The sequence below is a fragment of the Camelina sativa genome, chromosome 17 (assembly GCF_030686135.1).
Source record: "Camelina sativa cultivar CO46 ecotype springtype chromosome 17, ASM3068613v1".
Taxonomy (NCBI): domain Eukaryota; kingdom Viridiplantae; phylum Streptophyta; class Magnoliopsida; order Brassicales; family Brassicaceae; genus Camelina; species Camelina sativa.
The window spans coordinates 142,841-169,920 of NC_141896.1; the positions used below are offsets into that span (position 1 = coordinate 142,841).

The following is a 27,080-nucleotide window of genomic DNA, read 5'->3' on the forward strand; positions in this document are numbered from 1 at the left end:
TTGGCTGAGCCCATTTTTAAATATAACTCCTGGTAGGCCTCTTGTAATTTGGTGGCCCACGCAGAATCCTATCTAACTTCAACGTTTTTTTAACTTTGAAACTCCAGTCATGAGACGGGTATTTTAGCTGTCAAATTTACGCACTTGGTGAGAGAGACAGTGTGTCAATTGATTGAAAAAGTTAAAACTAAACTAGACAACCAAAAAAAGAAAAACCCCTTTCAAATCAAGAGGACACTACTAGTAACAACTGTTAATAAAACTAAGTTTTTGACATGTGAAACAGTGGTTTTGGTTTTAACTTGTGAGCGTGTTCATGTCTAATCATCAGCTTTACCGAGAGGATACAAAATGAATGACTTAACCAACAACAATAGAAGCTTTATTTTTGACCCTTTTAACCAGCAAGTGGATTGGCGTGGATCGTCACACGGTTTAGCCTTATCTCAGCAAGCGGCCTATCTCTTGGCCCTGTTTGAGTCTGCAATATCATTAGAAGAGTTAGTATTCTTTATCTTGTGTAAAACAAATTCACATCAAGAAAACTTCTAACAGTTGCTAGTAAGGAAGATAAGAGTTCAATCTAGTATTTCTTGGGAAGGTAAAAAAAAGAGGTTGGTTAACAAACCTTTTCCATAATGTCAAGGACTTCGAAGCCATGAATGACTTTGCCAAAGATGGTGTATGATCCATTGAGATGTGGTTGTTTAGCGTAGGTGATAAAGAACTGGCTTCCGTTGGTGTTTGGGCCACTGTTTGCCATTGAGAGCATACCTCTTGCATTGTGCTGCAATAAAAAGAGAATGGAACCAGCAGCAGGTCAAGAAACAGATCAGGAGGATAGTAAGTAAGTAAGTAACCCTCTCTTCTCTTGTAAGATAGATAGATAGATAGATAGATTACCTTAAGGGAGTCACGGATCTCATCATTGAATTTCTTGCCCCAGATGCTAGTACCTCCTTTGCCAGTGCCATTAGGATCACCTCCTTGAATCATGAACCCTTTGATATTTCTATGAAATATGGTACCATCGTAGTACCCACTTGCACATAACGCCAAAAAGTTCTGCATCCAAAATTAATTTATAACCAAATTAAATAAAAATATTCCCCTCCCTCTATCATCATAAGATTCAACCCTAAACCCTAATTTCGATCGATTTTGAATTTATAAGTTGTAAGACAAAGGAGCAGAAACAATCCATCATAGAATCGAAAACAGAGAGACAGAGAGATGTGAAGAACTAACCTCAGCACTCTTGGGAACCTCGTCGCAAAAGATCTCGCACTTTATATCACCCAGATTCGTGTGCAATGTTACTGACTGCACATTATATTATACATACAATTATCGCCAAAACAAATTCAAAAAAAAAACTAAAATAGCAAAAATAGAAACGAACGATTGATTGACGACGTCTCTCACCATTGATTGATGCTCGGAAAACTAGCAGAGGCTTCTTCTTCCCACTTCCTCTTAAGTCGCGTCGATGCTTTTGGCGCTTCCCCTTCCTTCCAGAGACATCATCTCTCTATACTAAAACGTCGCCGCCTTATCGTGTTGGGCCTTTTATGGGCCAGATTTTGGATCCATTAAACAAGATTTCTAACGGTGACGTTTTATCTTAATAGTTAATACTGTAGTTAGTATGTTTGGTTATCTCTTTCAAATCCAAATATTGTATTCTATATCTCTTGTAATGGCGACCACCGGCGCCGCCGCTGCCACGGCCACTGAGATTGGAAACGCAGAAATCAAACAGCCTCGATCGATATTTGACTTGCCGGCCGATTTCCTTGACTCGTGTCGATTGTCAAATCCTTCGGAGACTCAATCGTCGACATGGTTAATACCAGTACCACCCGCGGAGGAGGAGAAGAAGAAGGACGGCGTGATTCTGGATAGATGGACCTGTAATACTTGTAAAATTGACTTCTCTTCTCTTCAAGATCAACGCTCCCACTTCAAATCCGATCTTCATCGCCTTAACGTAATCATTTTTCTATCTCTCTTTCTCCCACTACTTTGATGATTACTCCTTAAGAATATAAGAATATAGAAAAGTCCTTCTATATTGTTTTCCCATGCCTTAATTTTTTTGTTGTTGCTGTGATTGTATAGATCAAGCTGAGTGTTGCTGGCAAGCCTATATTGAGAGAAGAAGATGTTGATGAGTTGACGTCTGAATCTGTCCAAGACTACGATGTCTCTAGTATATCAGGATCAGAGGACGAAGCTGATACTAGTAGACACACACTCCACTTTGATCCTCAAAAGGGTATTGATAAAAAGAAGCTTTTTATTCGTCTTCAAACTGGTGACAAAGTTTCCATCTGGAAATGCTTAATCATGGACGAGGCTGAGGTGGTGAATGACACTGGATCTTCTTCTCTCGATGATTGTGGGAGGGGTTTGGGCGAGATTGAAGTCACTGAGAGGTTGAGAAATTTGATTCCAGAGAATACGGATCACAGGCAAATGTCTGTCGTGTTGCTTGCTAGTGGTGGCCACTTTGCCGGTACTGTCTTTAATGGAAAGTCGGTTGTGGCTCATAAGACTTTCCACAGGTACTGTCTCTTTTACATGTTCTCTCTATTTTCATGTGTTTTTTCCCCTGCTTGCTGATTCTTATTCAGTTCAGAATCGAGATTCTGTTGTTACCTATGATAACTGAAAATTAATATCCTTTGTTCTTGAAACATTATAGAGTATTGATGTGTTCTCTTATTCCCTTTCCCATGTATAGGTATGTTGTAAGAGCCAAGGCTGGTAAAAAGCAGTCCACGAAAGATGGAAGCGGGAGGAGTATACACTCTGCCGGAGCCTCACTTCGTCGTTACAACGAACTTGCTTTAAAAAAGGTTCGTCTCTAAACATGTTTTTGCTACTTACTGTTGCCTTCTTCTTCAGCTAGTGGTTCGTTGATTTTCTTGCTAACTATATTTCTAAGCCCCTTTTGTTGCGGATTATATAATTGGAAATGGGGGCTTAGGAGATGATTCTGTATATATCTCTTGGAACTTTATTTGCTAACATTGGCCGCCTTCAGGATGGTTGTCAACCGGGATCAGGATCATAGGAAGGAAAACATTAATAATTTTGTTTATATATTTTGTAGCCTCTATTAATATGATACATAGCCTTGAAGTATAATTCTTATCATTTCTCTATATTGTTAGGATATTCAAGAGCTGCTTGCTAGCTGGAAGCCTTATTTTGATGGTGCTGCTTGTGTTTTTGTTCATGCTCCCTCAAGCAGTAGGCAGTTACTTTTCAATGGAGGCAAACCGTACTTTAGCAGCCAAAACTGTGCTGTACGAAACGTTCCATTTACTATCCGGCGGCCAACCTTCAAGGAATCACAGCGTATATATAATCAGTTGACTCAGATTGCATATGTAACTGAGGAGATTTTTGTTAATCAACCAGAAGACACCAAAGCCCATACAGTGGTGCATACCCATAATGAGGATCCTGGTCAATCCTCAAGAAACGAAGAGCCCAATGAAACTTCTTCTACTAACATCATCTTAGAGGAACCAAATCTTATAGAAGAGGATATCGGGGATGGAGTTACTGGTACGTCAACTTCGTTGCATGAAGCTGCTAAATCTGGTGATTTTGAAAAGGTTCTGGAGTTATTGGAGGAGGGTATGGATCCTTGTGCTAAGGATGAAAGAGGCAGAACGCCGTACATGCTTGCAAATGAGAAAGAAGTGAGAAACACTTTCAGACGGTTTATGGCGTCAAACCTTGAAAAGTGGAATTGGCATGATGCTAAAGTACCCAGCCCGCTCACCAAAGAGATGGAGGAATCTCAAGCTGCCAAGCAGGTACTTTGCATTGATTTGTTATTTGTTGACATCAAAAGTTTGGTTAAGGATTATGCATGAGGCAAAATAGGACTAGTGCAGAACTCCTTAGTCCTTTCTTTACGCACTGGGTTCTTAGGTTGAGCTCTATCCCGGAGTTTATGGATATATGTGGTCATGTGTTAGGGTCCAATGTCTGCCAACAGCCAAATACTATATAATTGTGATGTATATGAAGCATTTGTTCTCGCATGATTTGATATATATGATTTTTTAGATGGGATTATGAATCTACCATTTGACTAACTTGATTTGTGACGGTGATTCTTGTTCAGGCAGAAAAAGACGCCAAGCAGAAAGCAAGAGCAAAAGAGTTGAAGAAACAACGCAGAGCCCGAGAAAAGAAGGCTCAAGTAACGTTTTAATCAGTGTCTTATTCCAACCAAAATTCGGATTAGTAGAAACTAGAGAGACAGTTAACTTCTTGTCTAACACTCCTTGTGTTTGCAGGCCGAAGCTGCGCAGGCTGAGAAAGAGAAGCCGATCTCTAAAGTGGTTAGCTTCACAAACCCTCAATTTGTATAATTTTGGATATCAGTTATTTAAGGAGAAGCCACGTCAACATTTACTTTCTCTTTTGTGTAAATCTTCTTGTAATTAGGAGGAAGTGAGGAGAGCAATGGCAGCCCAGAGGGAAAAGAGAGCAGCCGCTGCAGAAAGACGGATGGCGGCACTTAACATTCAAAGCAGTTCAACGACAATATAATTCCCAACAAAGTTTTGAGTGTAAAGAGGAAAAAAAAAGGTTTGAAAAACTAGGAAAACAAGAAGCAAGTAGTATCAAGAAGGCACGACATCATTGATTGGGCCACAAATTTGTTTCTAAAATGCCCGTTTAGACCACATACAATGTAGTATTTTCGGATTACAATAATAAAAAGGCTTTTTATCATATAATGAAAGTAGTCAGTCACAAACCCTATATATAGTGTGATAAATACTGGTGATAATAGTGAGATTTAGTCATCATTAATGGTGGTCAGAGGAGGAGAGTGCTAAGTGAAGGGCATGCTCTGCCTCCTTCAAGAACAGTCTTGTGAGCTGCTTCTGTCCTCTACGGTACACTACACTTGACCACTTGTTTCTGCTCATCCTTCTCCCATCCCAGTCCCTACTATCAAAACATATATTTCAAAAACATTCTATCCAAAGCTAAACCATGTCCAGAGATTTTGGACATTGTACCTCGGCTCTTCATCGCAGCATGCCTCCCCAAGGAGCCTAGCATCTTCTTCTTCAGTGCCCGAATTCTCTTCCAGCTTCATCATCCTGTCAAGAAAAGAAAAAACGCATTGAGGACTGTCACTTTCTTCTGATCCTGCTGACAAACATCTTACTTAGCTCTTAATATCATGTCAAATTCAGTTGCATACTTTGCATTAAGGAGATCCACAAGTAACTGCAAAGCTCCAGAATCCCCGCATGCTTCCCATATGGCCATCCTGACCTCAGTTTCAGACGGTTGCTCGTCTGGTCTTGACTCTACAAGCTTCTCGAAAATAATAATTGTGTCTCAATATCGAGTGAAATACAAACTATGGATGTTTATCTGATTTTGTCATCGTTTCCCAACTCACTACTTTAAGCAATGGATCTTTCGTGTAGGATATGTGTTTAAGTTGAAAAGATGCCAGAAGAAAGAAAAAGGGTGATCATACCTCTTCAAGCATAGCTGAGACCTTGTAAATCTCTTCTTCTTGCATGGCAATGGTCCTTAAGCCAGTCATAAAATCTTCTGGGAAAACTAGTTTGTTCATGTATGAGGGCATCTTACGCTGCCCAGACCAACTGAAACTACAGGATCTCACTGTCTCCTTCTCATCACTTTCTCTAAGTTTTGATGTGGTTTGTGGGAAGAACCCATGATTCAAGGCCGATTTTGGCAGGAGATACCGGAGTTGAGCTTTCTGCATTACGAGAATTTCCAGAGTTCAACAGGTACATTATCAAATCAAAATAAAATGTACAATGCTAACCTGAGCTTCAAGAAGCTGCCCTTTGGAATCAGAAAAAGGGATACTCGGAATCGCCTCAACAGGATAATGAACCTAGAATAAATCCAAGGTCATTCCTAATAACAGACGTGAAAACACAATTGACGAGTATGTTTTTGCTCTTGAAAGTTATGTTTCTCGTCAGCATCCTCACAAATACATTACTGGTTGAAAATTAAGGAACTCTCGAAAGCAAATATTACCATGAGATAATCATCTGGATTATTCTCAATCACAAATCCATACAGGTAAAGAAGCTCCTGCATACAACAAGAAGGCACATCACTCAAACAAAGGCTTAGATGTGATAATTTGCAAATACACATGTCCACCACTCGAAAACCTATAGATCGTCATACAAGATAATCAATCAAACAAAACAAAATATTTGACTGGAACAGGACCACTCATTTAATTTTTCATTGAAGCTGCCAGGAACTGCAAAAGGTCTTACCTCATTTCCTTTGTTACCATAGCTGATCGAGACCTCCTTGTTTGGGATACACTGTTGTGCAACTGTTCAATTTACAGAATTGTGGCACTTAGTTTTCCACATCACATATCATTAAGAAGTGAGTAAATGAATAGTTCCATAGTTTGATAGATATATGTAGAAAGTGAGAGGTAACACAATCAAATTTTGACTAACCCGAGAGAAGGTACATGGAGGAAGGAATCCTAGATACCAATCCGGTGCCATCAACTTCCCAAGTCGCTACAGGCTTCAAATCTAAACAACCATAACTATAGTATATCATATCAAATGACACTAGGATATATACTCATTGACCATATCAACAATATGGAACAGAGTAAAGAGAGCCTCGTTTTAAGTTTTCTTTGATAATAAAAAGTTGGCATACCATGGTTGCAAAAGTCAATGCCAGGAACAAGTCCCTCAACCCACACAGTATCGCCGGGTCCGAGAGATGACGCGCCAGGGACTTGAGCCTGAATATCTACCCATCAGAAAATGAAGAAACTCATGAAGTTTTGATTACAGGAGAGAAGGATAAAAGAACATGTATTTTTTCACATAGAATTCAGCAAACTGACTTTAAATGACTTGCCTTTGTCCCCATTAGAACTAGCTGGGTCCGTTTCAGGGGTATGACTTGTTGATGGGTATTCCCCGACATCCTCCTGGCTTTGTGGAAACACGAAAGAATGTGGAAGAGGAATGTTCAAGGCACGACTCCAGAATACAGAATTTGCCCTGGCGTAATGGAAAAGGTCTCAAGATCACTCAGGACACAAAACTCTGGTTCTACTAACAAGAGATAACACCACACCAGTAGCCAACATACCAGAGGAAGTGTTCAAAGGAGACCTCGCTGCACCAAAAGACAAAACAAAATATGATTGGCTCGAGCACAAGAAAATTTTAATCTATAATACTAGGTAGGCGTAAGTAAATATGTGAGGTATGTAAACCTTTGGGAATCACCATCCAAAATAAGAAGCTTTTTCACCAGGGGTTCCACCTTCTCATGGTAAAGCGAAATCAACTTCTTCTTCTGAAAAGGAAAGTACAGATGAAACGAAAAATGAAATCACGATGGTCATGAACAGTGAACTGGAGAAAATGTGGCAGCAATCTATTTGTAGGATGATATAGGGGAAATTAAAATTGTTAAAAAGAGTGACACCTGTAACTCGGTTGCGTGATACAAGTTTGTCCCCTTGAGCTCGAGGATGTCAACATCAGAAAACCAAAGAGGATTGCCAAATCGAGTAGGAAGCATATCAAGATACCTATAATGTATATCATCATATTCTTTTTATATAGACAGTAGAGATGAATCCCCCCTTAAAAAACTTATGTCGGTTAAGAGATAAAAGAAAACTTACGGCTTCCAGGAAGAATTGATTCGAAGACGCTCGAGAGTGAGGAACAAAATCATGAGAAAGCGGTCATCGACTTGTCCTTGTTGGAACATTTGCTGACACTCTGGGCCGAGGAGAGGGTCCTGAAGAACTCTCATAGGGGTAATGGCCAAATCAAGCGGCACAACAAGCAAGACATCTGAAATTTTCCAAAAAGCTGAATTCAGAGGAGTGTGTACATACTGAAGCGATTAACTCAATGTTCCATATATATAGCCAAATGAGATAAACAACTAATAGATAGAGATAGTACCATCGGAAGGTTGAGTGGAAGAGCTGGAGGCGAATATGCCAAATCCTTTTTGGGAGTCAGAATATTTGATGTGGCAGCCTCTTAATTCAGCTCCATTCACCTGAAAATTCAAAATCAAACAAAGATCGATCGATCGATCGATGAGAGATACATAAACGACTGAAAATAACACTCAGACAACAGAGGGGGGATCTCTAACCTGAAGCCATTCTAGGAACCTTTCGAGTTTCGCTTCTTCTTCTGAGTTCGCCATATCTCCCGGCGAAGTTCAACACGCCGGGAGACGGGTTTAAGGGAACCGGGCAGAGGGTTTTTTTTTTCTCAATCGTTCTTGTTAACAACACTGGGCTTGTTGCTGACTTCTGTCTCTGTGGGCTTTTGTATCCACCCCACACCCACTGGGCTTGTTGCACTTGCACCTTCTTCTCTTTTTAATTTCCTTTTTTCTTTTTTTTGTTGTGAAAATATTTTATTTGGTTATAATGTAACGGTTTGTAGAGATGTAGAAACTGTTGAAAGATTAGGTTAAGCCGAGAATGGGTTATTCTAGGAATATACCTTTAATTTCACCTAAATAAAATATGTACTGTAGTTTGCTACATTCATAGTTTTACTCAAAAAGGTGCTTTAGTTATGTTTAATATGATATACGATCGTTTATTTATTTTGTTCGCTCCAATAACATTGGGATGCGAATGTGAATACTGCCGACTCGTTAAGCACTGACTCACGTGCTTACCAAGTTCTCACTAAACGCCACATTTGGTTTACTCATCATGTATATACGTGTTGCTCTACCTTAACCTATTGCTTGGAATATCCCCAGAATTTTTTTCTTTATATATGATAAATTGTGGAAATGCATGTCGTTAGTTTTTTTTAAGATATACATACAGTAGGTGCTAAAACGGTCCCTTTTTCAACCAAACTGGAACTATCACGTGGGTGGCTGTGCAAAGCCAAAGCCACACTGACCTTGACCTATATATATATTGATATATTGTACTAGGAATATGAATTTCCAAAGCACATCAGATATTTTAGATGAGAGATAATACGTACTCACACTAATTTCATAACTCGATAGTAAAAAAATATTGTTTCGATACGGTCGGTCACGCGGTTTATCACCGATTATATACGGTAACGATTTTTTAACCGTTGAAACTCATGCATTTGTAATTATATAAGTTCTGTCGTTTTACCAATTTTGAATGATATGATATGATGACGTACGAGTTCCACGCAAGTAGAGAAACAATTCAGATTATCTTCCTTTCTCTCTAGCTTTCCAGGTTACTTGTTAACTGTTCGATAAAATATATGTATGTACTCTTGCAATTTTCTTTTTATATATATAGTTGATTGATTCCTAATTTGATTATGTCATAGGTAAATCTTTTGTAGTCAAAGCTCCGGTAAGATGGTTGCCTTTGGGAAGAGGTTGAAAGAAAGCCAGATTCAAGAATGGAAAGAGTAATATTATTTTGTTTACCATTTGAATATTAATTTTATTTTACATAAATGCATGCCTAAAATGCGTCTCTGTTTCTGCAGATATTATATCGACTACAAGTTTATAAAGAAGAAGGTGACCCAATTTAAGCCGCAAGTTGATGATGATGTTGGTACCCAAGATCATAGTTCTGTGCTCAAGGGTTTCTCTAGAATTATGGATAATCAGGTAACATATATATTATATATATAGGAGAACCTTAGAAATATTTCTCATTGAGAAGGAACTTATTTCCCCCCCCCCCCCCCCCCAAAAGGCTTTTTTTCATGTCATTCATCTACTTGAATGTGCCATACAAAAAGTACTCTCTTGCCTAGTTGACTTATGCCTGAATCATTGGTCTTTTTTTTTTTGGTTAATTAGATTGAAAAGGTTGTCTTGTTTCTTCTGAAACAACAAGGACTGCTCGGACACAGATTATCATATCTTGGACAACAGCGCAATGCAGTTTTTCAGCAAAACAACATATGTGAGCTTGAACAAGGATACAGACAAGTAGGACATGATCTGTTGCGGCTACTCTGTTTCCTTGAGATGAACGCCATTGGTATCCGTAAGATCCTGAAGAAAATTGATAAGCATTTTGACTACAAATTCACAGACTATTACGTCAGAACTCGTTCAAATCACCCTTACTCTCAGCTACAACAAGTCTTCAAGCAAGTGGTAACATGTCCTATCTTTACCTCACTTTCTTCTTTTTTTCTTCTATATGCATGTAGTATGACACCTAAACTAAATGCTCCTGTTTGACTTCTCCTTGCAATATATATATGCAGGGTGTTGGAGCTGTTGCTGGGTCTGTTTCTCGCAATCTTGCAGCACTTCAGGACCACCAAGGGATCCATACTTCAATATATGACCAATCTGTTTTATCTAACCCGGTTATCATACAAAACATCTCTTCGCATGCCTAATCAGTTTTTGTCTTTCTGCAGCTGACAACAAGTTATTTTGTTGTGACTAGTAATTTAAGAATACCATGTACTGCAGGATGCTATGGTTGATTCTATCAATGCTGCTGTTAGGAAGCTATCAAACTCAACAAGCTTTCTGGATTTCCTCGGGAAACATGCGTTAATCATATTGGAAGACTCGCCTTCTCTTCAAGATCCTGTTGCTGAGGAAAATTTTCATTTTCTGTCCCTGTTCCTGAATTTGGTTAACGCTTTTCTGTATATGGTAAACACCTACATCGTAGTCCCTACGGCGGATAGTTACTCGCTTAGCCTTGGAGCTGCAGCAACTGTTTGCGGTGTGGTGATTGGCTCCATGGCAGTTGCTCAACTGTTTTCTTCAATCTATTTCAGTGCATGGTCAAACAGATCTTACCTTAAGCCGCTTTTGTTTAGCAGCATTGTTCTTATCGTTGGCAACACATTTTACGCCTTGGCCTATGATATGAACTCTATTGTACTTCTTCTGCTCGGTCGCCTCTTCTGTGGGTAAGTTTCAAGCAATACTAACGAATTTACTACTCTACCTATGTTAACACAGTGATTGATTTGTACAGTATATGATCTGTTTTACCTCAGGTTAGGCTCTGCAAGGGTAATAAATAGGCGTTATATAAGTGATTGTGTGCCACTGAAGCTTAGAATGAAGGCTTCTGCTGGATTTGTTAGTGCAAGTGCGCTAGGAATGGCATGTGGTCCAGCGCTTGCCTGCTTCTTTCAAACTAACTTCAAGATTTGCAATCTCACCTTCAACGAGAATACATTACCGGGTTGGTTCATGGCGTCGGCGTGGCTGGTATTCTTGCTCTTGTTATGGATATACTTTAAAGAACCTGAGAGAGAGGATGTTGTGCCACAGCAAGGTAATCAGACTTTTCGATTTGTTAAATTGAGTGTTCGTTCTGACTTTGCATATATATATATATGCAGGGCCTTCAACTTCAAGTTTAGGTACTTTGGATGAAAATATTGTGGCGCCTTTGCTCCTGAAATGTGTAGCTAAACAAAAGACAATTTATGAAGATGAGAATTGTGAAGAAGACCGAGAGCCAGTAAATTCAATTATGTCAGCATACCGGTTGCTTTCACCTTCAGTAAAAGTATAATATGAGTTTGAGTCTAAGTTAAATTTTCTAATTAACCAATAATAGCTAGCCATATGTTGAACAAAGAACACAATGGTGGATCTCCAGGTTCAGCTATTTGTCTACTTCATGCTCAAATATGCGATGGAGATCTTGGTGGCTGAAAGCAGCGTCATCACTAGTTATTACTTTGCCTGGCAAACCAACGCAGTTGCAATCTTTCTTGCTTGCCTCGGCCTAACTGTGCTTCCAGTTAACGTTATAGTCGGACACCACTTCAGCAACATGTTCGAAGAAAGGTAGAACCACTTCACAATCTGATTCTAATTCATTAGTTACAATCTACAAAAAAAGTACTGTGTGCATACCATAAGGTTTCATGTTGCAAAGACTTATAACTTGCAGGCAGGTTCTGCTAGCATCAGAGATGATGTTGTGCATTGGCATTCTCCTCAGCTTCCACATCATTGTGCCGTACTCGGTTCCTCAGTACGTCGCCTCTGAATTCATCACTTTTGTATCCGCAGAAGTGCTTGAAGGCGTGAATTTATCGCTCCTATCGAGGGTAATGTCATCGAGGCTGTCTCGAGGAACATTCAACGGAGGTTTACTATCAACAGAAGCTGGTACGCTTGCTCGGGTCATAGCGGATGGGACCATAACAGTTTCAGGATACTTACCGGAGAAGTGGCTCTTGAATGTTACTTTGCTTCCCTCGTTTCTAATCTGCATCTCTTCCATTGTTGCAACCGGTGTTACTTACAACTCGCTTTACTAAACAAGTCTAATCTACCTACGGTTAAAGATAGGGTGTGTAATCTAAGTAATAAACCGACCAAGTTAAAATATCTTCTTTTGCAACGGGATCGGATTTGTATAATTGGGTTTGGGGGCTGAATTTATAGCATGGTTCTCTGTAAACCGATTTTAGCGGAATAAATTGAACTAAAAAACCATAACCACCAAAGGAACAGATAAAGAGGTATCAACAAAACCAACAAATTGAACCGGTCGGTTAAGTCTCGTCTTGCATTGCAATTGCAATTGCATATACAAACAACAACGCCGAACAAGTCAGCAGCTCTCTATTAAATTAGATTGGTACTAGCGGCGGACGGAGAGAAGAAGGACGAAGCAATCAATAATTTTAACAATGGCGGCGGATATGCCGGAGGCAACAGTAAGGAACATTCTAGACCAAGAGTCACTAAAATGGGTTTTCGTCGGAGGTAAAGGAGGTGTTGGGAAGACGACTTGCAGTTCGATTCTCGCAATTTGTCTCGCCAGTGTTCGATCCTCCGTTCTCATCATCTCCACCGACCCTGCTCACAACCTTAGTGATGCGTTTCAGCAGCGCTTCACTAAATCCCCCACTTTGGTTCAAGGTTTCTCTAATCTCTTTGCCATGGTAAAAGCTTTCTCCTATTTTTCTTTTCTTCTAGATCGTGGTGGAGTTATGATCTTATATGGAATTAGGGTTCTCTGATTCAAATTTCAATCTCAATCTGCGTGTTCTTATCTGAATTCGCTCTTTAATGATTGATTGAGATTGATCCCCAACAGTGTTGAGGTTTGGAATTTGCATATGCGCCCACTCTGATTTTGGGGAATTAGGTTTGGAATTTGGATATACGACCAATTTGTATTCTCTTAGCTTTGTTAGGAAAAGTTTATATCTCTAATTGAATTTTGGCCATGATAGATATAGATAGTAAAATTGGATGCTTGTTATGCCAAATTCAATGTCAATTCAAGCAGAGGTTTTATTAAATTGCTTTGGTGGTTCTGGATCGCCTTTAATAGACAGGGTTGATGATGAGTTCATGGCTAATCTTCTAAGCTTTAAGCTCTTATGTGTGTCTGTTTCTATGTTACTCACACTCCTTACCTCTTGATAGTGAGTGAATCTTGTGTTTGCTCTTCTCAGGAGGTGGATCCTACCGTTGAAACTGATGACATGGCTGGTCCAGAAGGCATGGATGGTTTATTCTCCGATTTGGCTAATGCGATTCCTGGAATCGATGAGGCCATGAGTTTTGCTGAGATGTTGAAGTATCTTATTACACTCCAAGCTATTTGGTTCTTCTAACAGTTGTCTGTCTCGCATTAACGATGTATTATCACTGACATATTTATATTCCTTAGGTTGGTGCAAACAATGGACTATGCAACTATTGTGTTTGACACTGCTCCAACTGGCCATACTCTCCGCCTGTTACAGTTTCCAGCCACACTAGAAAAGGGACTTTCCAAGTTGATGTCACTGAAGAGTAGATTTGGTGGCTTGATGACTCAGGCATGTCTATAAGCTTGTGAATTTCAGTTTGCTTGTCCATTGATATTGCTCTTTGGTTTCTTCTTTGGCTGATTTGTCATGGAACTTGTTGCTAATGTAGATGAGCCGTATGTTTGGCATAGAGGATGAGTTTGGAGAAGATGCTCTGTTGGGAAGACTTGAGGGCTTGAAAGAAGTGATTGAGCAAGTAAATCGGCAATTCAAAGACCCGGTAACATTTTCTCAACTGTTTAAGTTCTATGCTATTTTCAATTCTCATTGGCTGTTTTCTTAACTCTGTTCGTGAATTTTAGTTTTAGATGCATGACAATTGCTCTGTAGCATAGAATTTAATAGCATTCATCAGCGTTAGTGAAAAGTCTGATACATATTTGACAAACTCTGCTTTTTAAGATAAGAAATTGACACGTGTGGCTCTTTTACGCAGGATATGACAACGTTTGTTTGTGTCTGCATCCCTGAGTTCTTGTCTCTCTATGAAACAGAGAGACTTGTTCAGGAACTCGCCAAGTTTGAGATCGACACACATAACATTATCATCAACCAAGTACTATACGACGACGAAGGTGCCTATTTTTTAGCAGTTGTGTCTTTCTTCTCGTATCGAACTTGTTTTACATGCAAATTTAACAATTTTTCTCACATGTCTCTTATGTAGATGTGGAATCCAAGTTGCTCAGAGCAAGGATGCGGATGCAACAGAAGTATCTTGATCAATTTTATATGCTATACGATGATTTTAATATCACAAAACTTCCTCTGCTTCCTGAAGAGGTAAGAAGGCATGGCATTTGTTATAAGATGAGAAGGAACACACTTAAAACCAAACCGAAGACTTATATAATTTGCATACTAAGAATATGGATGTTTGGATGACAGGTGACAGGGGTTGAAGCGTTAAAGGCGTTTTCACATAAGTTCTTGACGCCGTACCATCCTCCGACTAGCAGAAGCAATGTAGAAGATCTGGAGCGGAAAGTACACACATTACGTTTGCAGTTGAAAACAGCTGAAGAAGAACTTGAACGTTTCAAGAGTGGCTAAAGAAAAGGGTTTGTTCTTCCCTATGATGATGGTAAGTTTTCTTTCTTCACCAGATTCTCTGGGAACTGACTTGCTTTATACATGGGCGGTCTTCTAGATCTGGGTTTTCATTTGGGTTTCTTGTTGATTATGATTTGAACAATTTTATAGGTGGAAAGTTAAAACTGAATCTTTTTCTCTCTTTTAAGTTCTTCATCTGGCAACGACTCTTTATAGGGACCAGGATTAAACAGAATCATCTTTTACGTTTTGTTTTGCATTGGATTTTATTTTTCAGTTGTAATAATCATATTATCAATCATGCAGATAGACTCTAGTACACTCTTTACCAATGCGTAAATCATTTTGTTTTAGACTAGGTGCATTTTATAATTAAAGCTGATGGATCTGTTGTGTGACATAATTAACTTGAGGGGTCTTAATTACTGTATATAGAGACTGGTCTTTTTAAGAGACAAAAACAATGTTTCCATGATAAAACAAATACAGTAGTATGATGCGGGTGTTCTAAAAGATAAATTTTTGATTTACTTACAAAACCTTACAAGTTGTTGTGTTCAATAAGTTTGGTCTTCATCGGTATAACAATAATAGTGATGAATAAAAATAGAAACGAAACTTATTCCCACGTCACGGCGATAGGGCTTCTGACCTTGTACTTGTCACATATCCAAACCAAAGCTCCGAAGGAAGAAGAAGATGAATTCGTCGAAGCTTCTGAAACAAACGTGACCGTATAAGTCAACCTCTCTCTCACCTTCTGAAACTTGAGAACCTGCGACTCCACTCTCACCTTTACACCTCTGGGTTCCTCAACGTGAGCCATATACTGACAAACAGGTGACCCAACGTTCGTCACAGTCCTCTTATATCTCGCCGTTGTGGCGCCGCCATTGACGAAGTTGACCGCGAAAGAGGGATAGTTCAAATCACCGGGACTCAAAACGACGCCGTGAGTAGTAGGACACGTGTATCTCGTGCCGGAGAACAAGAGTATCCTCTCGCTCGTGTAATTCAAGCTGCACAAGTAGTTGAGATAATCGACGGTGGATGTATCGTATACAAGCCCCGGATCTACCGCTCTCGTTGGCTCCACCTGTCCCGCTCCAAGCGCAAACGCCGTGGCCGCCGAGTCACGTCCCACCCCCATATCTCCGATCGGTCGGTTCCTGTTGTCGGTGATCCTCGCCGTCGTCATGATTGCCGATTTTATCATCGCCGGTGACCAGTCCCCGTGGACGGACTTGATCAGAGCGGCGATTCCGCTGACGTGTGGACAAGCCATGGAGGTTCCAGAGATGATATTGAATTGGACCCGTCTTGGATCCGATCTGAGGAGGCTAGGGCCCGAGAACGGCGACCAACCGGCGAGGATGTTCAAACCGGGAGCCGCTATGTCCGGTTTAGAAATTTCCGGTCCGGCGACGCTAGGTCCTCTTGATGAGAAGGCGGCCACGATCGGGGCGGTTGCACCGTACGCGGTTCCTCTGAATCGAAGAGACGCGGTGGCGTTCGCCGCGCCGGAGAGATAGCTCAGCAAGGTTTTACCGTCGGAAGCACCGATTGAGACGGCGGGTAAAACGTGAGGATCAGCTAGAAGCTCCTCTCCTTCGGCCTTTGTGCTCACCAGAAGCATCGCTGCTCCTCCGCTCCGTTTCACCTCTTCACCTTTGGCCGTTCTGCCGCTGGCTCCTCTTAAGCAAATGACGATTTTACCCTCGACGAGTTCTCTCTTGAGCGAGTCCCGAACGCAGTACTCGGCTCCTCCCCTTCTGCCTCCTCCAGCTGTTGTGTTAAACGCTAAAGACAGATTCTTTAAGCTTTTCCCTTTGTACAAGGATGATCCAACTATCCTTTTACGGTTCCCGATCTGGACAATCGCCGGAAAAGTCCGGTCCGTGTAACTCGCAGCGACGGTCATCAACCACGGAGCTCCATTACTCACTGTGGATGCAATTGGACCTGAATTACCCGCAGAGCAAGAAACGAAAATGTTCTTCTGCATCGCTCCAAACCCAGCGATCGCTATTGGGTCGACATAAAACGGTCGTGACGACCCACCTAGCGACAGAGAGATCACATCCACACCGTCTGAAATCGCTTTGTCAATGGCTGCGATTACGTCGGTGTTGGCACATCCTAGTGCCCAACAAGCTTTGTATGCAGCAATCCTCGAAGTAAACCTCATCCCCGTAGCCAAACCTCTTCCTTGTCCGAAATAACTCGCTTTCGGGACCATGTCTCCGGCAGCTGTCGAGGCTGTATGCGTCCCATGTCCTTGTGCGTCTCGAGCCGACCTATATATATATGCAACCAATTACTTGTCACGCTTCTTTTTTGTTATACGGATCATACTCCTTTTAATGAGAACCACCATGCATATATTATTGACCAAAGAGTTGTTCAAGGTACTTTTATTGTATGGATCTTCAATCTTGATCAGAAACAATTCGTTAATTTACTTAGGAATATACACATTTAGCTTAGATCTTCGGATAAATTAATTTAATGAAAGACTCTTACTAGATCATTGTCTCATTGGACTTGTAATGAAAGATGCATTCACTAATTTTGTCCAGTCACATCAATTGTTTAGAGGAAGGTAATTTTATGTTATCCAAAAGATGTTCGGTTTAACGTTATGGAGCTAGTGATCAACGTTTTTAATTACATCTTTTTTTTTTTGGTTATGCATGATATTCAAATTCGAATGTTTTCTTCACATTGTTCCCGTTAGCTTTTAGGGGATAAATATTAGCAAATGTGCTATCAGCATTAACCGTCTAACCTGAAATCAGAGGTTTCGTTGATTTTTCCAACGATGGATTCGTAGCCTTTGTAAAACGCGCTAGCCCCGATGATCTTCTTGTTACACGATGATGAAGAGAAGTTTGTGCCATGGTCGCACGAACCTCTCCATCTAGATGGGACCGGAGGCATGTGCGTGTCTCGGAAGCTCACGTGCTCCGGCGAGATCCCTGTGTCCACAAGGCCGATGATGACGTCCGAAGATAGGCTGGTCTCGTTCCAAAGTCCGATCCCATATTCAAGACCAAGAAACTCGTGAGAATATGTCGTGTGTAGAGATAAGAGCTCGTCTGGATACGCCGAGATAAACCCTTTTGTGTTCTTCACGGTCTCGAGCTGGTCGTCGGTGAGAGTCGCGGAGAAGCCGGACATGGCATTTTCGTAAATATAGTGAATCTCGGGGATAGAGAAATCATCGTCGTCGTGAATATTCTCTGTTTGGAGTGAATCCAAAAGCGAAGTAACGACGTGTTTGGTAGTGGTTGTTGCAGTGTGGATCACGTAGGTTTGTTTGAGGGAGGAAGCATTTGATGTGAAGAAGAATATGAGAAAGAAGAAAATTAATGATCTGAAGAACATCATCGGACGGTTGTCGTCGTTAGAGGGAAACAAGAAGAGCATTAAAAGAAAGCGATGTAACAACAACAACAACCTATGATTCTTTAGGACTCATATATTTCGGGGTATATAACACATAAAAGAAAGATGTAGGTGACGTGTGAATACTGTGAGCTGTGAGCTGAGGAAAATTGTGACTAGAAAGAAAAGAGTAATATTTTTTATAAAAAAAAATAAAGGGTAAATATTATGTGATGTTTGTAACTGTCGCTAGCTATTGTGTGGTTCTTGTGCGGTCCCCCGTCTGTTACTTAATGTTGCTTTTTTTGGAGTCGTGGCCGTGGGTTCATTTATATTTATTTTACCAATAAAAATGAGCAGATTACAAGCTTTGATGGGATGATAATTATGAATACTTGTCTAACAGAGAGTGAAGCGTAAGGAATAAGTCTAGCCTTAGAAATGGGATGTGGTGATTCTGCATGTTTCTGCTGGACCCATCATCATTTTATGCAGATTTTGTAACTTGTGTTCACTCGTTTTGCAATCGATTCCATTTCACATGATTAGTTCACATTGTCCATCAAATTACTTTTAAAAAAATGGTCGATCATAGAAAAAAAAAGTAAAGAAAACAGGTGGTAGTTTAGAAGGACGGAGGATGCAGCTTCCACCGCCGGTTAGGTGACATTAAATGAGGGGACAACGCAACAATAATTGGGGCGTGACTTGATATTACTCATATCGATCGGTCTAAAGTTTTATTTTTTTGTTCTGACCTCTCTATATTACCAGCGTACCTATGATTCAATTCAGGGATTGCTTGTTCACACTTCACTGATCATCAGAATCTCTTAATTTGTCTTGGCTTCGAAGCCAAGTTGGAAACACACGTAAGCTAAACTACTTCCATTGTTTTCTACTTTCCTCATCACTCCTACGAAAGTCAGAGATATATTCATCGTATCTTCCCATTTAATTCTTCAATAACTTCTCTCTCTCTCTCTCTCTCTTTTTTTTGTTTTTTTAATAAAAGGATAACACACCATATAATTAGTGCTTTGACCTCTTCTTAGGTAGATCTTAATAATAATGTACACCAAGATTTACATATTACTTAACTGCTGAACATTTGGATTTACTAATATATTTCTAATTTATGTAATTAGTGTAATGCTTTTCTGTAAGACAATTAAAAACGATTTCTATGAAGTAACTTATAAGTTAGGAATTAACAACAAAGCCCGTCTAGCTCAGTTGGTAGAGCGCAAGGCTCTTAACCTTGTGGTCGTGGGTTCGAGCCCCACGGTGGGCGTATTTATATTTTTTTTGGGTTTTAATGGGCTTATAGTAGTTGGGCCTATAATCGTGGCGGGTGATGTGATGCTATGATGCCTTATATAGATAGATTAGGCACAATAAACACAAGCGGGTCCAACACACTCCATAACGGTAAGAAAAATTGAGAGAATTCAATCCCCCTTTTGTCTCGCCCGGCGATTGGGGGTTTCGTGGTCTTCTTCCACTCCGCTTGTCCAATTGATGGGTGTGGGAGGGAAGTTCTGGGATTTGCTGAGACCTTATGGTCGGCAACAAGGCTTTGATTTTCTCACTAACAAACGCGTCGCTGTTGATCTCTCCTTCTGGATCGTTCAGCATGAAACCGCTCTTAAGGGTTCTGCCCTTAACCCTCACCTCCGCCTCACTTTCTTCCGCACTATCAACCTCTTCTCTAAGGTTCCATTTTTCTTCGAATTCCTGCTCCTCTCTCTCTCTCTCTCTCGCTCTCGCTCTCTTGAATTCCCCAATTTCGTCTCCTTATATAAAAAAACCCCTTTTTTGGCTTAGCTAAAAAAAAAGGGTTCTTTTTCTTTCTCTTCTGTGAATTATGGGTTTTTCGAATTCTATGTTTCGAATTTTAAGGTTTATTCTGTCGAGATGATCATAATGCGGTTTTAGGGTTTTGCAGTTTGGAGCGTACCCGGTTTTTGTGGTTGATGGAACACCATCACATTTGAAATCTCAGGCGAGAATCTCCAGGTTTTTCCGGTCTTCTGGAATTGATACTTCGAATCTACCTGCAATCAAAGAAGGCGTCTCCGTTGAGAGAAATAAACAGTTTTGTGAATGGGTTAGGGAATGTGTGGTAAGTTGGATTTCTTTTTAAAGAAATGGCTTAGTTTTGTTTCACATAATTTCTTATGACTTTTTGGTTCTTCTCTAGGCGCTACTCGAATTGCTCGGTATTCCTGTGCTGAAAGCTAAAGGTGAGGCTGAAGCTCTCTGTGCTCAGTTAAACTGTGAAGGTTATGTGGATGCTTGCATTACTCCTGATAGTGATGCTTTCCTCTTTGGTGCTAAGTGCGTCATCAAAGACATCAAGCCTAATTCAAGAGTAAGTCTTCCTTTGTAACTGAGTATTATTAGCCTGACTCACTTGTGGGTGGCCTCTTTACCATCTTAGTTTCTTTATGTGCAGGAGCCATTTGAATGCTACCATATGTCAGATATCGAGTCTGGCCTTGGTCTGAAACGAAAACACTTGATTGCCATTTCTCTTTTGGTTGGAAACGACTATGATTCTGGCGGTGTTCTTGGCATCGGCGTGGAGAAAGCACTTCGCATTGTTCGTGAGTTTTCTGAAGACGAGATTTTTGAAAGGTATAATCATTATATAAGGTTTCTGTTTCTGCTTTTTTGGTGACTGGTCATTTCTTGAATGTGATGAGATATTTTCTTGCAGGTTGCAGGACATGGGAAAAGGGTTGAAACCTGCAGTTCTTGGTGGAACCAAACCTGTGGATGATGGTGAAGAATCCCTCTCAGAGATGAAAAAAAGATCTTCTCACTGTTCCCGTTGTGGACACCTGGGCAGCAAGAGAGCTCATTTTAAGTCATCTTGCGAGCATTGCGTTTGTGATAGTGGCTGCATTAAAAAACCATTGGGGTTTAGATGTGAATGCTCCTTATGTTCCATGGATCGAGACTTAAAGGAACAGAAGAAAACCGAGGATTGGTGGATTAAAGTCTGTGATAAGATTGCTCAAGGGCCAGAATTTCCCAATAAAGGCATTATTGAACTGTATCTATCCGATGGTTTCACAGGTATGTAATTACTTTACAACTTTATGTCCGTATTACATGAACTTTGTTTTGGAGCCTAATCTGTTAAGTACCTCTGAAGCAGAAGGTGGCTCTTCAATAATGTCTTGGAGAACTCCTGATACTGAAATGCTAGTGGATTTCATGGTTTTCAAACTGCATTGGGATCCGTCTTATGTTAGAAAAATGTTGCTTCCAATGTTGTCGACCATTTATCTAAGAGAACGGGCAAGAAACAAGACAGAAAACCCTTTGTTATGTGACAAATATGAATTCCATTCAATCAAGTGCACAAAGACTAGATATGGGCATCAGTTCTTTGTGATAAGGTGGAGAAAACCCATATCTACAAGTGGTTTTACTCACGGTGAGCGAGAAATTGTTATACTGGAAGAAGAACTTGTCGAAGATGTGGTCGAAGATGAAGAGTCTGGTGATCCGTTAGATGGTTTTAATGAACCTCAGGTGCAAGATGATAATGGTGACTGCTTCTTGCTAACTGATGAATGCATTGGACTTGTTCAGTCTGCTTTCCCTGATGAAACAGAGCAATTTCTGCGTGAGAAGGTAAGTTGGCTCTCTCTCTTTCTCTGTGGATTGCCTTTTGTTCCCTTGGCCTTGACTGGTTTATTGTTCAACTGTCAGAAACTACGAGAGTTGTCCAAGAAGAATGTTGCGGAAGTAACAGCAACACCAAGAGCAACAACAACAATGGGTGTGCAGAGAAGCATCACTGATTTCTACCGATCAACGAAAGCAAAAGCAGCAGCTCAAAAAAGTATAGACGCAGGAGGGAGCTCAAGAGCTTCTTCTTCAGCGGAAAAGAAGAGACGGGCAACTTCCACTAGTAGTAGTAGTAATCTTTCAAAGTCTGTAAGGCGTCGTCTTTTGTTTGGTTAGAACATTCTTGATTCTGAGTTAGTAAACCCAATGTTTGGTCTGTATATGAAAGAATTTGGCATTTTTTTAAAAAACAAGATATTAGTGCAGCTTAGGGAATCGAATTTTTGGTGTGTACGTTTAAAAAGAAGAAATAAAAGGAAATGGTGCTGCCCAGGATCGAACTGGAGACCTTTTGCGTGTAAGGCAAACGTGATAACCACTACACCACAGCACCAGATGCTATTGTTTGTACAATCACTGAAAATAGCGTTTACTTTTGTTTTTCTTCGGATTGCCAAAAACGGCGCATTTCAGAACTGATGTTTTGTTTATCGGAGAGCAAAAGGGAGGGTTTGGGTCTTATCGGAAATTATGAATGTGGTAATAACAACATCAACACTCCCGAACTGCAACTCTCTCTCGCCGTCATGGAGAGACAATTCCTCGTCAAAGCTTCCGTCGGGGGAAATCTCACGGCGGGGCTCGGCTATGTTCCTGACACGCGCCAAGAGCAGCCCAGATGATTACCACTCAACACTCAAATCTCTCAATTCCCGTGGTCGCTTTCCCAGAAAATCCCTCGGCCAGGTTCTCTCAATTCTATTACATCTCTGCTGTTGTGTTGTTGAGACAAATGGTCGAACACCTTTGTGTTTTAACCAGAGTGTTTGTGTTTGTGTTTGTGTCACAGCATTACATGTTGAATTCTGATATCAACGACCAGCTAGCTTCTGCGGCTGATGTGAAAGAAGGAGATTTCGTGTTAGAGATTGGTCCTGGGACTGGATCTTTAACCAATGTCCTTATCAATTTAGGTGCTACAGTTCTTGCCATCGAGAAGGTTTGTTACTACAGACCTCTCCCCCCCATACGCTATCATAGGAAACTGTTAGATTCTGATTTTTTGCAACTTCATCTTTAGGATCCTCATATGGTGGCTTTGGTCAGCGAACGATTTGCAGCTTCTGACAAGTTCACGGTACCTTTCATCTTGTGTGTTGTTGTTTGGTTTTCATCTCCTGGATGCTTCTGTTTGATATTTCTGATCAAATGGGGGTTCTTCTATAGGTTTTGCAAGAGGATTTCGTCAAGTCTCACATCCGCTCTCACATGCTCTCCATTTTAGAGAGTAGAAGCTTGTTAGATACAGATCCTTCTCTTGCAAAGGTAAATCAGTTTTCTCTTTTGTGGTCACTTTGATCACATATATATCCCCTTTGATTAATTTGTTTACACGAATAGAATTATATACGACTACGAGTGCAGGTTGTTTCCAACTTACCTTTCAATATAAGTACTGATGTTGTCAAGCTTCTACTTCCTATGGGTGATATCTTCTCCAAAGTTGTTCTCTTACTCCAGGTTAAACAGAAGAAGTTCTCCTCGTTTTTTTAACAGGATTATTCCAAATGCTATATTCTTTGTGACAAGTTTTTTTTTTTTTTTTTTTTTTATGCCAAATCTTAGGACGAGGCAGCTTTGCGATTGGTAGAACCAGCATTGCGAACATCTGAATACCGACCCATCAACATTTTGATCAACTTCTATTCAGGTACTTGTTCCATGATGTTCGCTCTTCCAAATGTTGCAAATCGTCAATGTAGTTGCTGCTGAGAAACTTTGTAACTTTTTTTTTTTTGTTTGTTTCAAGAACCGGAATACAATTTCAGAGTTCCTAGGGAAAACTTCTTCCCTCAGCCCAAGGTCTTGATGAATATCCAAACTTTCATCATAACTAAATTTAGCAACCATTACAGAAAAAAAAAATGACTGCTTCTCATTTTTGTGCTCTGTACAGGTTGACGCTGCTGTTGTAACATTCAAGCTGAAGCATCCGAGGGACTATCCTGATGTTTCCTCCACCAAAAGTTTCTTCTCTTTGGTAGGCTAGAACTCTTGTCAAAAACTACTTGTTAGTTTTTGAACATCAAAACATCTGAATCAAATTCCACAACAGGTGAATTCTGCATTCAATGGGAAGAGAAAAATGTTGAGAAAGTCCCTACAGCATATATCGTCATCTCCTGAGATCGAAAAAGCTCTTGGAGTTGCTGGTCTTCCAGTCACTGTGAGTAATCTCTCTGATGACTTTTATATGAGCCTCTAGCAGCAGTTGAGATGAAACCTTTAATATGGCATCAATATACATGAAACCTTTAATCATAAATTTTCCTTTCTTCAACTACATTGCAGTCAAGGCCTGAAGAGCTTACCTTGGATGACTTTGTCAAGTTGCATAATGTAATCGCCAGGGAATAACACCAAGACCAACCGAGAAGGACCATAAGTGTCCATGGTTTGTTGGCGTCACCTGAAAACAGAACACTGACAGGCGACATGAGGAAGAGACGCCATTGATGCAGATGACACTAGATAATAATCCAGAAAGACGAATATGACCAATCTTTTTATACAATCAGGAATCCGGAAGTTAGTAGAACACAGTCATAATCTTGTTTGTTCTTGTAGAATGTTTTGTGTATGATGATGATCTTTGTAATGTAAATTGTAGATTTGTTGTAATACCAAAACAGTAGTGTCTTTATTTACAATCACAAAAGTTTTTGTCGTCTTTTCTACGGAGAGAAATAAATAAAAAAGCTACAATCTACAGAGAGAGTCAGATGATGATCATCCATGAAACTGGTAGATAAGATCCAAAGCTCTCAACTTGGCGGCGTGTGGGTCGAAATCAAACCCATAATCACGGCCAGTCCTCTCTTCCGTAGCTGAAGTCTCCACCACGGCCGATGACGGAGACAGTGGCCGCTTGACTCTCTTGTTCCTGATGAAACACTCTCTCATCTTCTCACCAACCTTCTCCACCGCCGAATCCCTCTCCTCTTCCGCCGCCAGCTCATTCTCTTCTTCTCCTAGTTGCATCGGCTCGACGGAGGAGATGAGAAATTTATCGGCTAGGAAGACGGAGAGGCGTTGGTGGGCTATGCGGAGAGAGGAGGAGATTTGGAGGAGCTGGTTCTGTTCAGCAGTGGTTCCGATTTGCTGCGCCATTAGAGTCGCTTGCTCCAGCGACGATATTAGCTCGGCTACTTGCTCTATACTTGCCGCCATGTTCTTACAGTCTCGCTGTCTATTTCTCTCAATTCCGAGGAGGAGGACAGAGGAAGAAGAGACTGACTCACTGACACATGGGGTAACTCAACTCAATCTGTGCTTTAAAAAGACTACTTTTGGGCCTTCAAATGGGTAAATCAATCAATTTGTGATTTCTTTTGGGCCTTCAATTCTTAAATTGGGCTTTAAGAAGAATACTACTACTAATAATACTCGAGGTTTGGTTGGAGGAGTTTTGATTTCGTATATGGATCTCCGCAACCGCAAGCAATCAAACCTGTGTATCCCTTATATAGTGCGAGATGTCGAATGAGCTTCAAGTATATATGCTAATTCTTAAATTGATATCCCTTGTTGACATGGATACTTTACTTATAACATAATCATAACCATATGGTATTTCAAGTACTATTAGTCTATTACTAGATGGTCTTTCGTAATAACTCCGAGGCTATGAATATAATATGTGTATGGCTTTATGCCTTTTATCTAATCATTCACATTGCATGTACACTTTTTTTTTTTTTTTTTTTTTTTTTTTTTTTTTTTTTTTTTTTATATTTGCTTTACAATGAACAATAAACTGTACTTGGTGTTTGTTTGTGTGTGTGAGAGAGTGATAGAGAGTATATATAAATAAATATATGCATTAAATGTCTCATCTTTAATTAAATAATGATGAGTAGTGAGTGAGTGAAAAAGAGAGACACGACATCCATCCACATGGCGAAATAATTTTAAGATGAAATTATTAATATTGTATGTACCGATAAACATGTAAAATTATGAAAGAGCATATTCACACACGTATTTATGATTCTCCTCAAAGATAGATAGTAGTACAATTCTGTTACTTTTGGCGATCCAAGAGTTTTACAAACATTATAAATTCTGATGAATTACATACATATTATAATTAACATATATTATAGTAATCACAAAATTTTGTAAGGTTTATCTGGTTAAATACGACGAGAATAAATGAACCATTGTCACGTGCGTGAAACAACAACATTATTTTCAAATAATTTAACTGTTAATGTCTTTTTTTTTGTATGCCAGCCAAAGTACTTATTAGCAGCAACTCTTGAAAAAAACTACTAGTAATTTAATAATTAGGTATACACATACATAGTTAGTTAGTCCAGAAAGAAAAGAAACAAATTAATGGATTTTTTTTTTTTTTTTTTTTTTAAAAAGAGAAGAGAGTGGGCCAAATAAAAAAAGGTAGGGTGGTCACGCGAGTCACACATGCAAATGTCTTATGGTGGTCTTGTAATATCACTGAAAGTTAGAACTTAGAAGCATAATATTGTAAATTGGCGACAAGTTCCTTGTTAGAATTTCAAAATTTCCAATGGGCGACCGACGTGGGCATTAATATATATTAGTAAGCCACGATTATTGTTGATTCTACAATACTACTACAACAAAGAACGAAGACTAGAGAGTACGGAGATCTAAATCTAACAGCAACGGTAAAAAAAATCGAAATGATAAAGATGGAATCACAGCCGTCGGATCCCAAAGAAAGCTAACTACGTACTGCTTGCTTTTAATAAGAGAGAGAGAGAGACAGAGAGAAGTCGATCGTCTCTTTTCTTGGGAGGGGAATCTCAGTGACAGATCTCTGATCTCTCTCTTGTAGGCTTTTTTCTTTCAAAAAATATTTTATCTTTTATTTAATTTCTTAAATAAAAATAGTAGTATTTCTGTATATTTTTGTCAACTATTTTAAGAAATACGGAAAAA

The 27,080-nt window shown here is 39.9% G+C and overlaps 9 protein-coding genes and 2 non-coding genes across 17 annotated transcripts; 6 read left to right on the top strand and 5 right to left on the bottom strand.

Moving 5' to 3' along the window:
- Positions 1-207: 207 nt before the first annotated feature.
- LOC104754350 (peptidyl-prolyl cis-trans isomerase CYP18-1) lies at positions 208-1,526 on the bottom strand. Its single transcript, XM_010476523.3, has 5 exons — positions 1,426-1,526; positions 1,249-1,323; positions 904-1,065; positions 629-787; positions 208-481 (listed from the first exon to the last, which is right to left on the bottom strand). Exons 1-5 carry the CDS (start codon positions 1,426-1,428, stop codon positions 398-400), a joined length of 483 nt encoding a protein of 160 aa, XP_010474825.1. The 5' UTR covers positions 1,429-1,526; the 3' UTR covers positions 208-397.
- LOC104754348 (uncharacterized) lies at positions 1,512-4,764 on the top strand. The gene is made up of 7 exons (XM_010476520.2): positions 1,512-1,990; positions 2,122-2,567; positions 2,747-2,861; positions 3,180-3,833; positions 4,148-4,225; positions 4,323-4,367; positions 4,474-4,764. Exons 1-7 carry the CDS (start codon positions 1,649-1,651, stop codon positions 4,576-4,578), a joined length of 1,785 nt encoding a protein of 594 aa, XP_010474822.1. The 5' UTR covers positions 1,512-1,648; the 3' UTR covers positions 4,579-4,764.
- LOC104754349 (ribosomal lysine N-methyltransferase set10) lies at positions 4,648-8,406 on the bottom strand. Of its 3 annotated transcripts, none has more exons than XM_010476522.3 (16): positions 8,206-8,406; positions 8,007-8,106; positions 7,718-7,892; positions 7,516-7,621; positions 7,301-7,383; positions 7,174-7,200; positions 6,937-7,082; positions 6,730-6,825; positions 6,516-6,596; positions 6,321-6,382; positions 6,070-6,126; positions 5,849-5,920; positions 5,531-5,779; positions 5,246-5,361; positions 5,058-5,141; positions 4,648-4,983 (listed from the first exon to the last, which is right to left on the bottom strand). In XM_010476522.3, exons 1-16 carry the CDS (start codon positions 8,257-8,259, stop codon positions 4,842-4,844), a joined length of 1,650 nt encoding a protein of 549 aa, XP_010474824.2. In that variant the 5' UTR covers positions 8,260-8,406; the 3' UTR covers positions 4,648-4,841. The 3 variants fall into 3 exon arrangements, with proteins under 3 accessions (XP_010474824.2, XP_010474823.2, XP_087351164.1); XM_010476521.3 differs by having other exon boundaries at positions 4,648-4,986; positions 8,206-8,364; XM_087495038.1 differs by lacking the exons at positions 4,648-4,983; positions 5,058-5,141; positions 5,246-5,361 and having other exon boundaries at positions 5,525-5,779; positions 8,206-8,364.
- Positions 8,407-9,021: 615 nt separating this feature from the next.
- LOC104754347 (SPX domain-containing membrane protein At4g22990-like) lies at positions 9,022-12,440 on the top strand. Of its 2 annotated transcripts, none has more exons than XM_087495040.1 (10): positions 9,022-9,149; positions 9,399-9,482; positions 9,564-9,690; positions 9,886-10,188; positions 10,302-10,406; positions 10,516-10,967; positions 11,058-11,341; positions 11,409-11,578; positions 11,672-11,862; positions 11,969-12,440. In XM_087495040.1, the coding sequence occupies exons 2-10, from the start codon at positions 9,430-9,432 to the stop codon at positions 12,339-12,341; spliced, it is 2,058 nt and encodes a 685-aa protein (XP_087351166.1). In that variant the 5' UTR covers positions 9,022-9,149; positions 9,399-9,429; the 3' UTR covers positions 12,342-12,440. The 2 variants fall into 2 exon arrangements, with proteins under 2 accessions (XP_087351166.1, XP_087351165.1); XM_087495039.1 differs by lacking the exon at positions 9,022-9,149 and adding an exon at positions 9,254-9,301.
- A 176-nt stretch (positions 12,441-12,616) lies between these two features.
- On the top strand, positions 12,617-15,208 carry LOC104758472 (ATPase GET3A). Of its 3 annotated transcripts, XM_087495042.1 has the most exons (8): positions 12,619-12,971; positions 13,491-13,615; positions 13,709-13,859; positions 13,960-14,070; positions 14,287-14,425; positions 14,518-14,633; positions 14,739-14,934; positions 15,054-15,208. In XM_087495042.1, exons 1-7 carry the CDS (start codon positions 12,717-12,719, stop codon positions 14,901-14,903), a joined length of 1,062 nt encoding a protein of 353 aa, XP_087351168.1. In that variant the 5' UTR covers positions 12,619-12,716; the 3' UTR covers positions 14,904-14,934; positions 15,054-15,208. The 3 variants fall into 3 exon arrangements, with proteins under 3 accessions (XP_010457062.2, XP_087351168.1, XP_010457065.2); XM_010458760.3 differs by having other exon boundaries at positions 12,617-12,971; positions 14,739-15,208; XM_010458763.2 differs by lacking the exon at positions 13,491-13,615 and having other exon boundaries at positions 12,755-12,971; positions 14,739-15,208.
- Positions 15,209-15,347: 139 nt separating this feature from the next.
- On the bottom strand, positions 15,348-18,648 carry LOC147923203 (subtilisin-like protease SBT1.1). Its single transcript, XM_087495041.1, has 2 exons — positions 17,692-18,648; positions 15,348-17,200 (listed from the first exon to the last, which is right to left on the bottom strand). Exons 1-2 carry the CDS (start codon positions 18,330-18,332, stop codon positions 15,523-15,525), a joined length of 2,319 nt encoding a protein of 772 aa, XP_087351167.1. The 5' UTR covers positions 18,333-18,648; the 3' UTR covers positions 15,348-15,522.
- Positions 18,649-18,681: 33 nt separating this feature from the next.
- On the top strand, positions 18,682-22,427 carry LOC104754344 (flap endonuclease GEN-like 1). Of its 2 annotated transcripts, none has more exons than XM_087495043.1 (7): positions 18,682-20,006; positions 20,239-20,415; positions 20,494-20,664; positions 20,749-20,930; positions 21,013-21,374; positions 21,457-21,938; positions 22,017-22,427. In XM_087495043.1, the coding sequence occupies exons 1-7, from the start codon at positions 19,812-19,814 to the stop codon at positions 22,269-22,271; spliced, it is 1,824 nt and encodes a 607-aa protein (XP_087351169.1). In that variant the 5' UTR covers positions 18,682-19,811; the 3' UTR covers positions 22,272-22,427. The 2 variants fall into 2 exon arrangements, with proteins under 2 accessions (XP_087351169.1, XP_087351170.1); XM_087495044.1 differs by having other exon boundaries at positions 18,780-19,162.
- TRNAK-CUU (transfer RNA lysine (anticodon CUU)) lies at positions 19,512-19,584 on the top strand. The gene has a single exon. It is a non-coding gene; the product is annotated as a tRNA-Lys (tRNA).
- Positions 22,416-22,488, bottom strand: TRNAV-UAC (transfer RNA valine (anticodon UAC)). Its single transcript has one exon. It is a non-coding gene; the product is annotated as a tRNA-Val (tRNA).
- On the top strand, positions 22,438-24,826 carry LOC104754343 (ribosomal RNA small subunit methyltransferase, chloroplastic). The gene is made up of 10 exons (XM_010476513.3): positions 22,438-22,841; positions 22,945-23,094; positions 23,176-23,232; positions 23,322-23,420; positions 23,520-23,615; positions 23,721-23,805; positions 23,905-23,957; positions 24,052-24,135; positions 24,211-24,321; positions 24,447-24,826. The coding sequence occupies exons 1-10, from the start codon at positions 22,626-22,628 to the stop codon at positions 24,510-24,512; spliced, it is 1,017 nt and encodes a 338-aa protein (XP_010474815.1). The 5' UTR covers positions 22,438-22,625; the 3' UTR covers positions 24,513-24,826.
- On the bottom strand, positions 24,747-25,399 carry LOC104754342 (uncharacterized). The gene has a single exon (XM_010476512.3). It carries the CDS (start codon positions 25,323-25,325, stop codon positions 24,885-24,887), a length of 441 nt encoding a protein of 146 aa, XP_010474814.2. The 5' UTR covers positions 25,326-25,399; the 3' UTR covers positions 24,747-24,884.
- Positions 25,400-27,080: the final 1,681 nt, after the last annotated feature.

Excerpts from the sequence above, each read along its gene's own strand:
- LOC104754350 (XM_010476523.3), bottom strand. Across the intron at positions 788-903 it reads AGATCCGTGACTCCCTTAAG|CACAATGCAAGAGGTATGCT; the intron begins GTAATCTATCTA and ends TTTTTATTGCAG. Across the intron at positions 482-628 it reads TCCTTGACATTATGGAAAAG|ACTCAAACAGGGCCAAGAGA; the intron begins GTTTGTTAACCA and ends ATGATATTGCAG.
- LOC104754348 (XM_010476520.2), top strand. The coding sequence starts at position 1,649 with ATGTTTGGTTATCTCTTTCAAATCCAAATATTGTATTCTATATCTCTT. Across the intron at positions 3,834-4,147 it reads AATCTCAAGCTGCCAAGCAG|GCAGAAAAAGACGCCAAGCA; the intron begins GTACTTTGCATT and ends ATTCTTGTTCAG. Across the intron at positions 4,368-4,473 it reads AGAAGCCGATCTCTAAAGTG|GAGGAAGTGAGGAGAGCAAT; the intron begins GTTAGCTTCACA and ends TCTTGTAATTAG.
- LOC104754349 (XM_010476521.3), bottom strand. The coding sequence starts at position 8,259 with ATGGCGAACTCAGAAGAAGAAGCGAAACTCGAAAGGTTCCTAGAATGG. Across the intron at positions 8,107-8,205 it reads GGTTCCTAGAATGGCTTCAG|GTGAATGGAGCTGAATTAAG; the intron begins GTTAGAGATCCC and ends TTGAATTTTCAG. Across the intron at positions 7,622-7,717 it reads ATCAATTCTTCCTGGAAGCC|GTATCTTGATATGCTTCCTA; the intron begins GTAAGTTTTCTT and ends TATACATTATAG.
- LOC104754347 (XM_087495040.1), top strand. The coding sequence starts at position 9,430 with ATGGTTGCCTTTGGGAAGAGGTTGAAAGAAAGCCAGATTCAAGAATGG. Across the intron at positions 10,189-10,301 it reads AACAAGTCTTCAAGCAAGTG|GGTGTTGGAGCTGTTGCTGG; the intron begins GTAACATGTCCT and ends ATATATATGCAG. Across the intron at positions 11,863-11,968 it reads AGCAACATGTTCGAAGAAAG|GCAGGTTCTGCTAGCATCAG; the intron begins GTAGAACCACTT and ends TATAACTTGCAG.
- LOC104758472 (XM_010458760.3), top strand. The coding sequence starts at position 12,717 with ATGGCGGCGGATATGCCGGAGGCAACAGTAAGGAACATTCTAGACCAA. Across the intron at positions 12,972-13,490 it reads TCTCTAATCTCTTTGCCATG|GAGGTGGATCCTACCGTTGA; the intron begins GTAAAAGCTTTC and ends TGCTCTTCTCAG. Across the intron at positions 14,071-14,286 it reads ATCGGCAATTCAAAGACCCG|GATATGACAACGTTTGTTTG; the intron begins GTAACATTTTCT and ends TCTTTTACGCAG.
- LOC147923203 (XM_087495041.1), bottom strand. The coding sequence starts at position 18,332 with ATGCTCTTCTTGTTTCCCTCTAACGACGACAACCGTCCGATGATGTTC. Across the intron at positions 17,201-17,691 it reads AACGAAACCTCTGATTTCAG|GTCGGCTCGAGACGCACAAG; the intron begins GTTAGACGGTTA and ends ATATATATATAG.
- LOC104754344 (XM_087495043.1), top strand. The coding sequence starts at position 19,812 with ATGGGTGTGGGAGGGAAGTTCTGGGATTTGCTGAGACCTTATGGTCGG. Across the intron at positions 20,416-20,493 it reads AATGGGTTAGGGAATGTGTG|GCGCTACTCGAATTGCTCGG; the intron begins GTAAGTTGGATT and ends GTTCTTCTCTAG. Across the intron at positions 21,939-22,016 it reads AGCAATTTCTGCGTGAGAAG|AAACTACGAGAGTTGTCCAA; the intron begins GTAAGTTGGCTC and ends TTCAACTGTCAG.
- LOC104754343 (XM_010476513.3), top strand. The coding sequence starts at position 22,626 with ATGAATGTGGTAATAACAACATCAACACTCCCGAACTGCAACTCTCTC. Across the intron at positions 22,842-22,944 it reads CCAGAAAATCCCTCGGCCAG|CATTACATGTTGAATTCTGA; the intron begins GTTCTCTCAATT and ends TTTGTGTCACAG. Across the intron at positions 23,806-23,904 it reads TTTGATCAACTTCTATTCAG|AACCGGAATACAATTTCAGA; the intron begins GTACTTGTTCCA and ends GTTTGTTTCAAG.
- LOC104754342 (XM_010476512.3), bottom strand. The coding sequence starts at position 25,325 with ATGGCGGCAAGTATAGAGCAAGTAGCCGAGCTAATATCGTCGCTGGAG.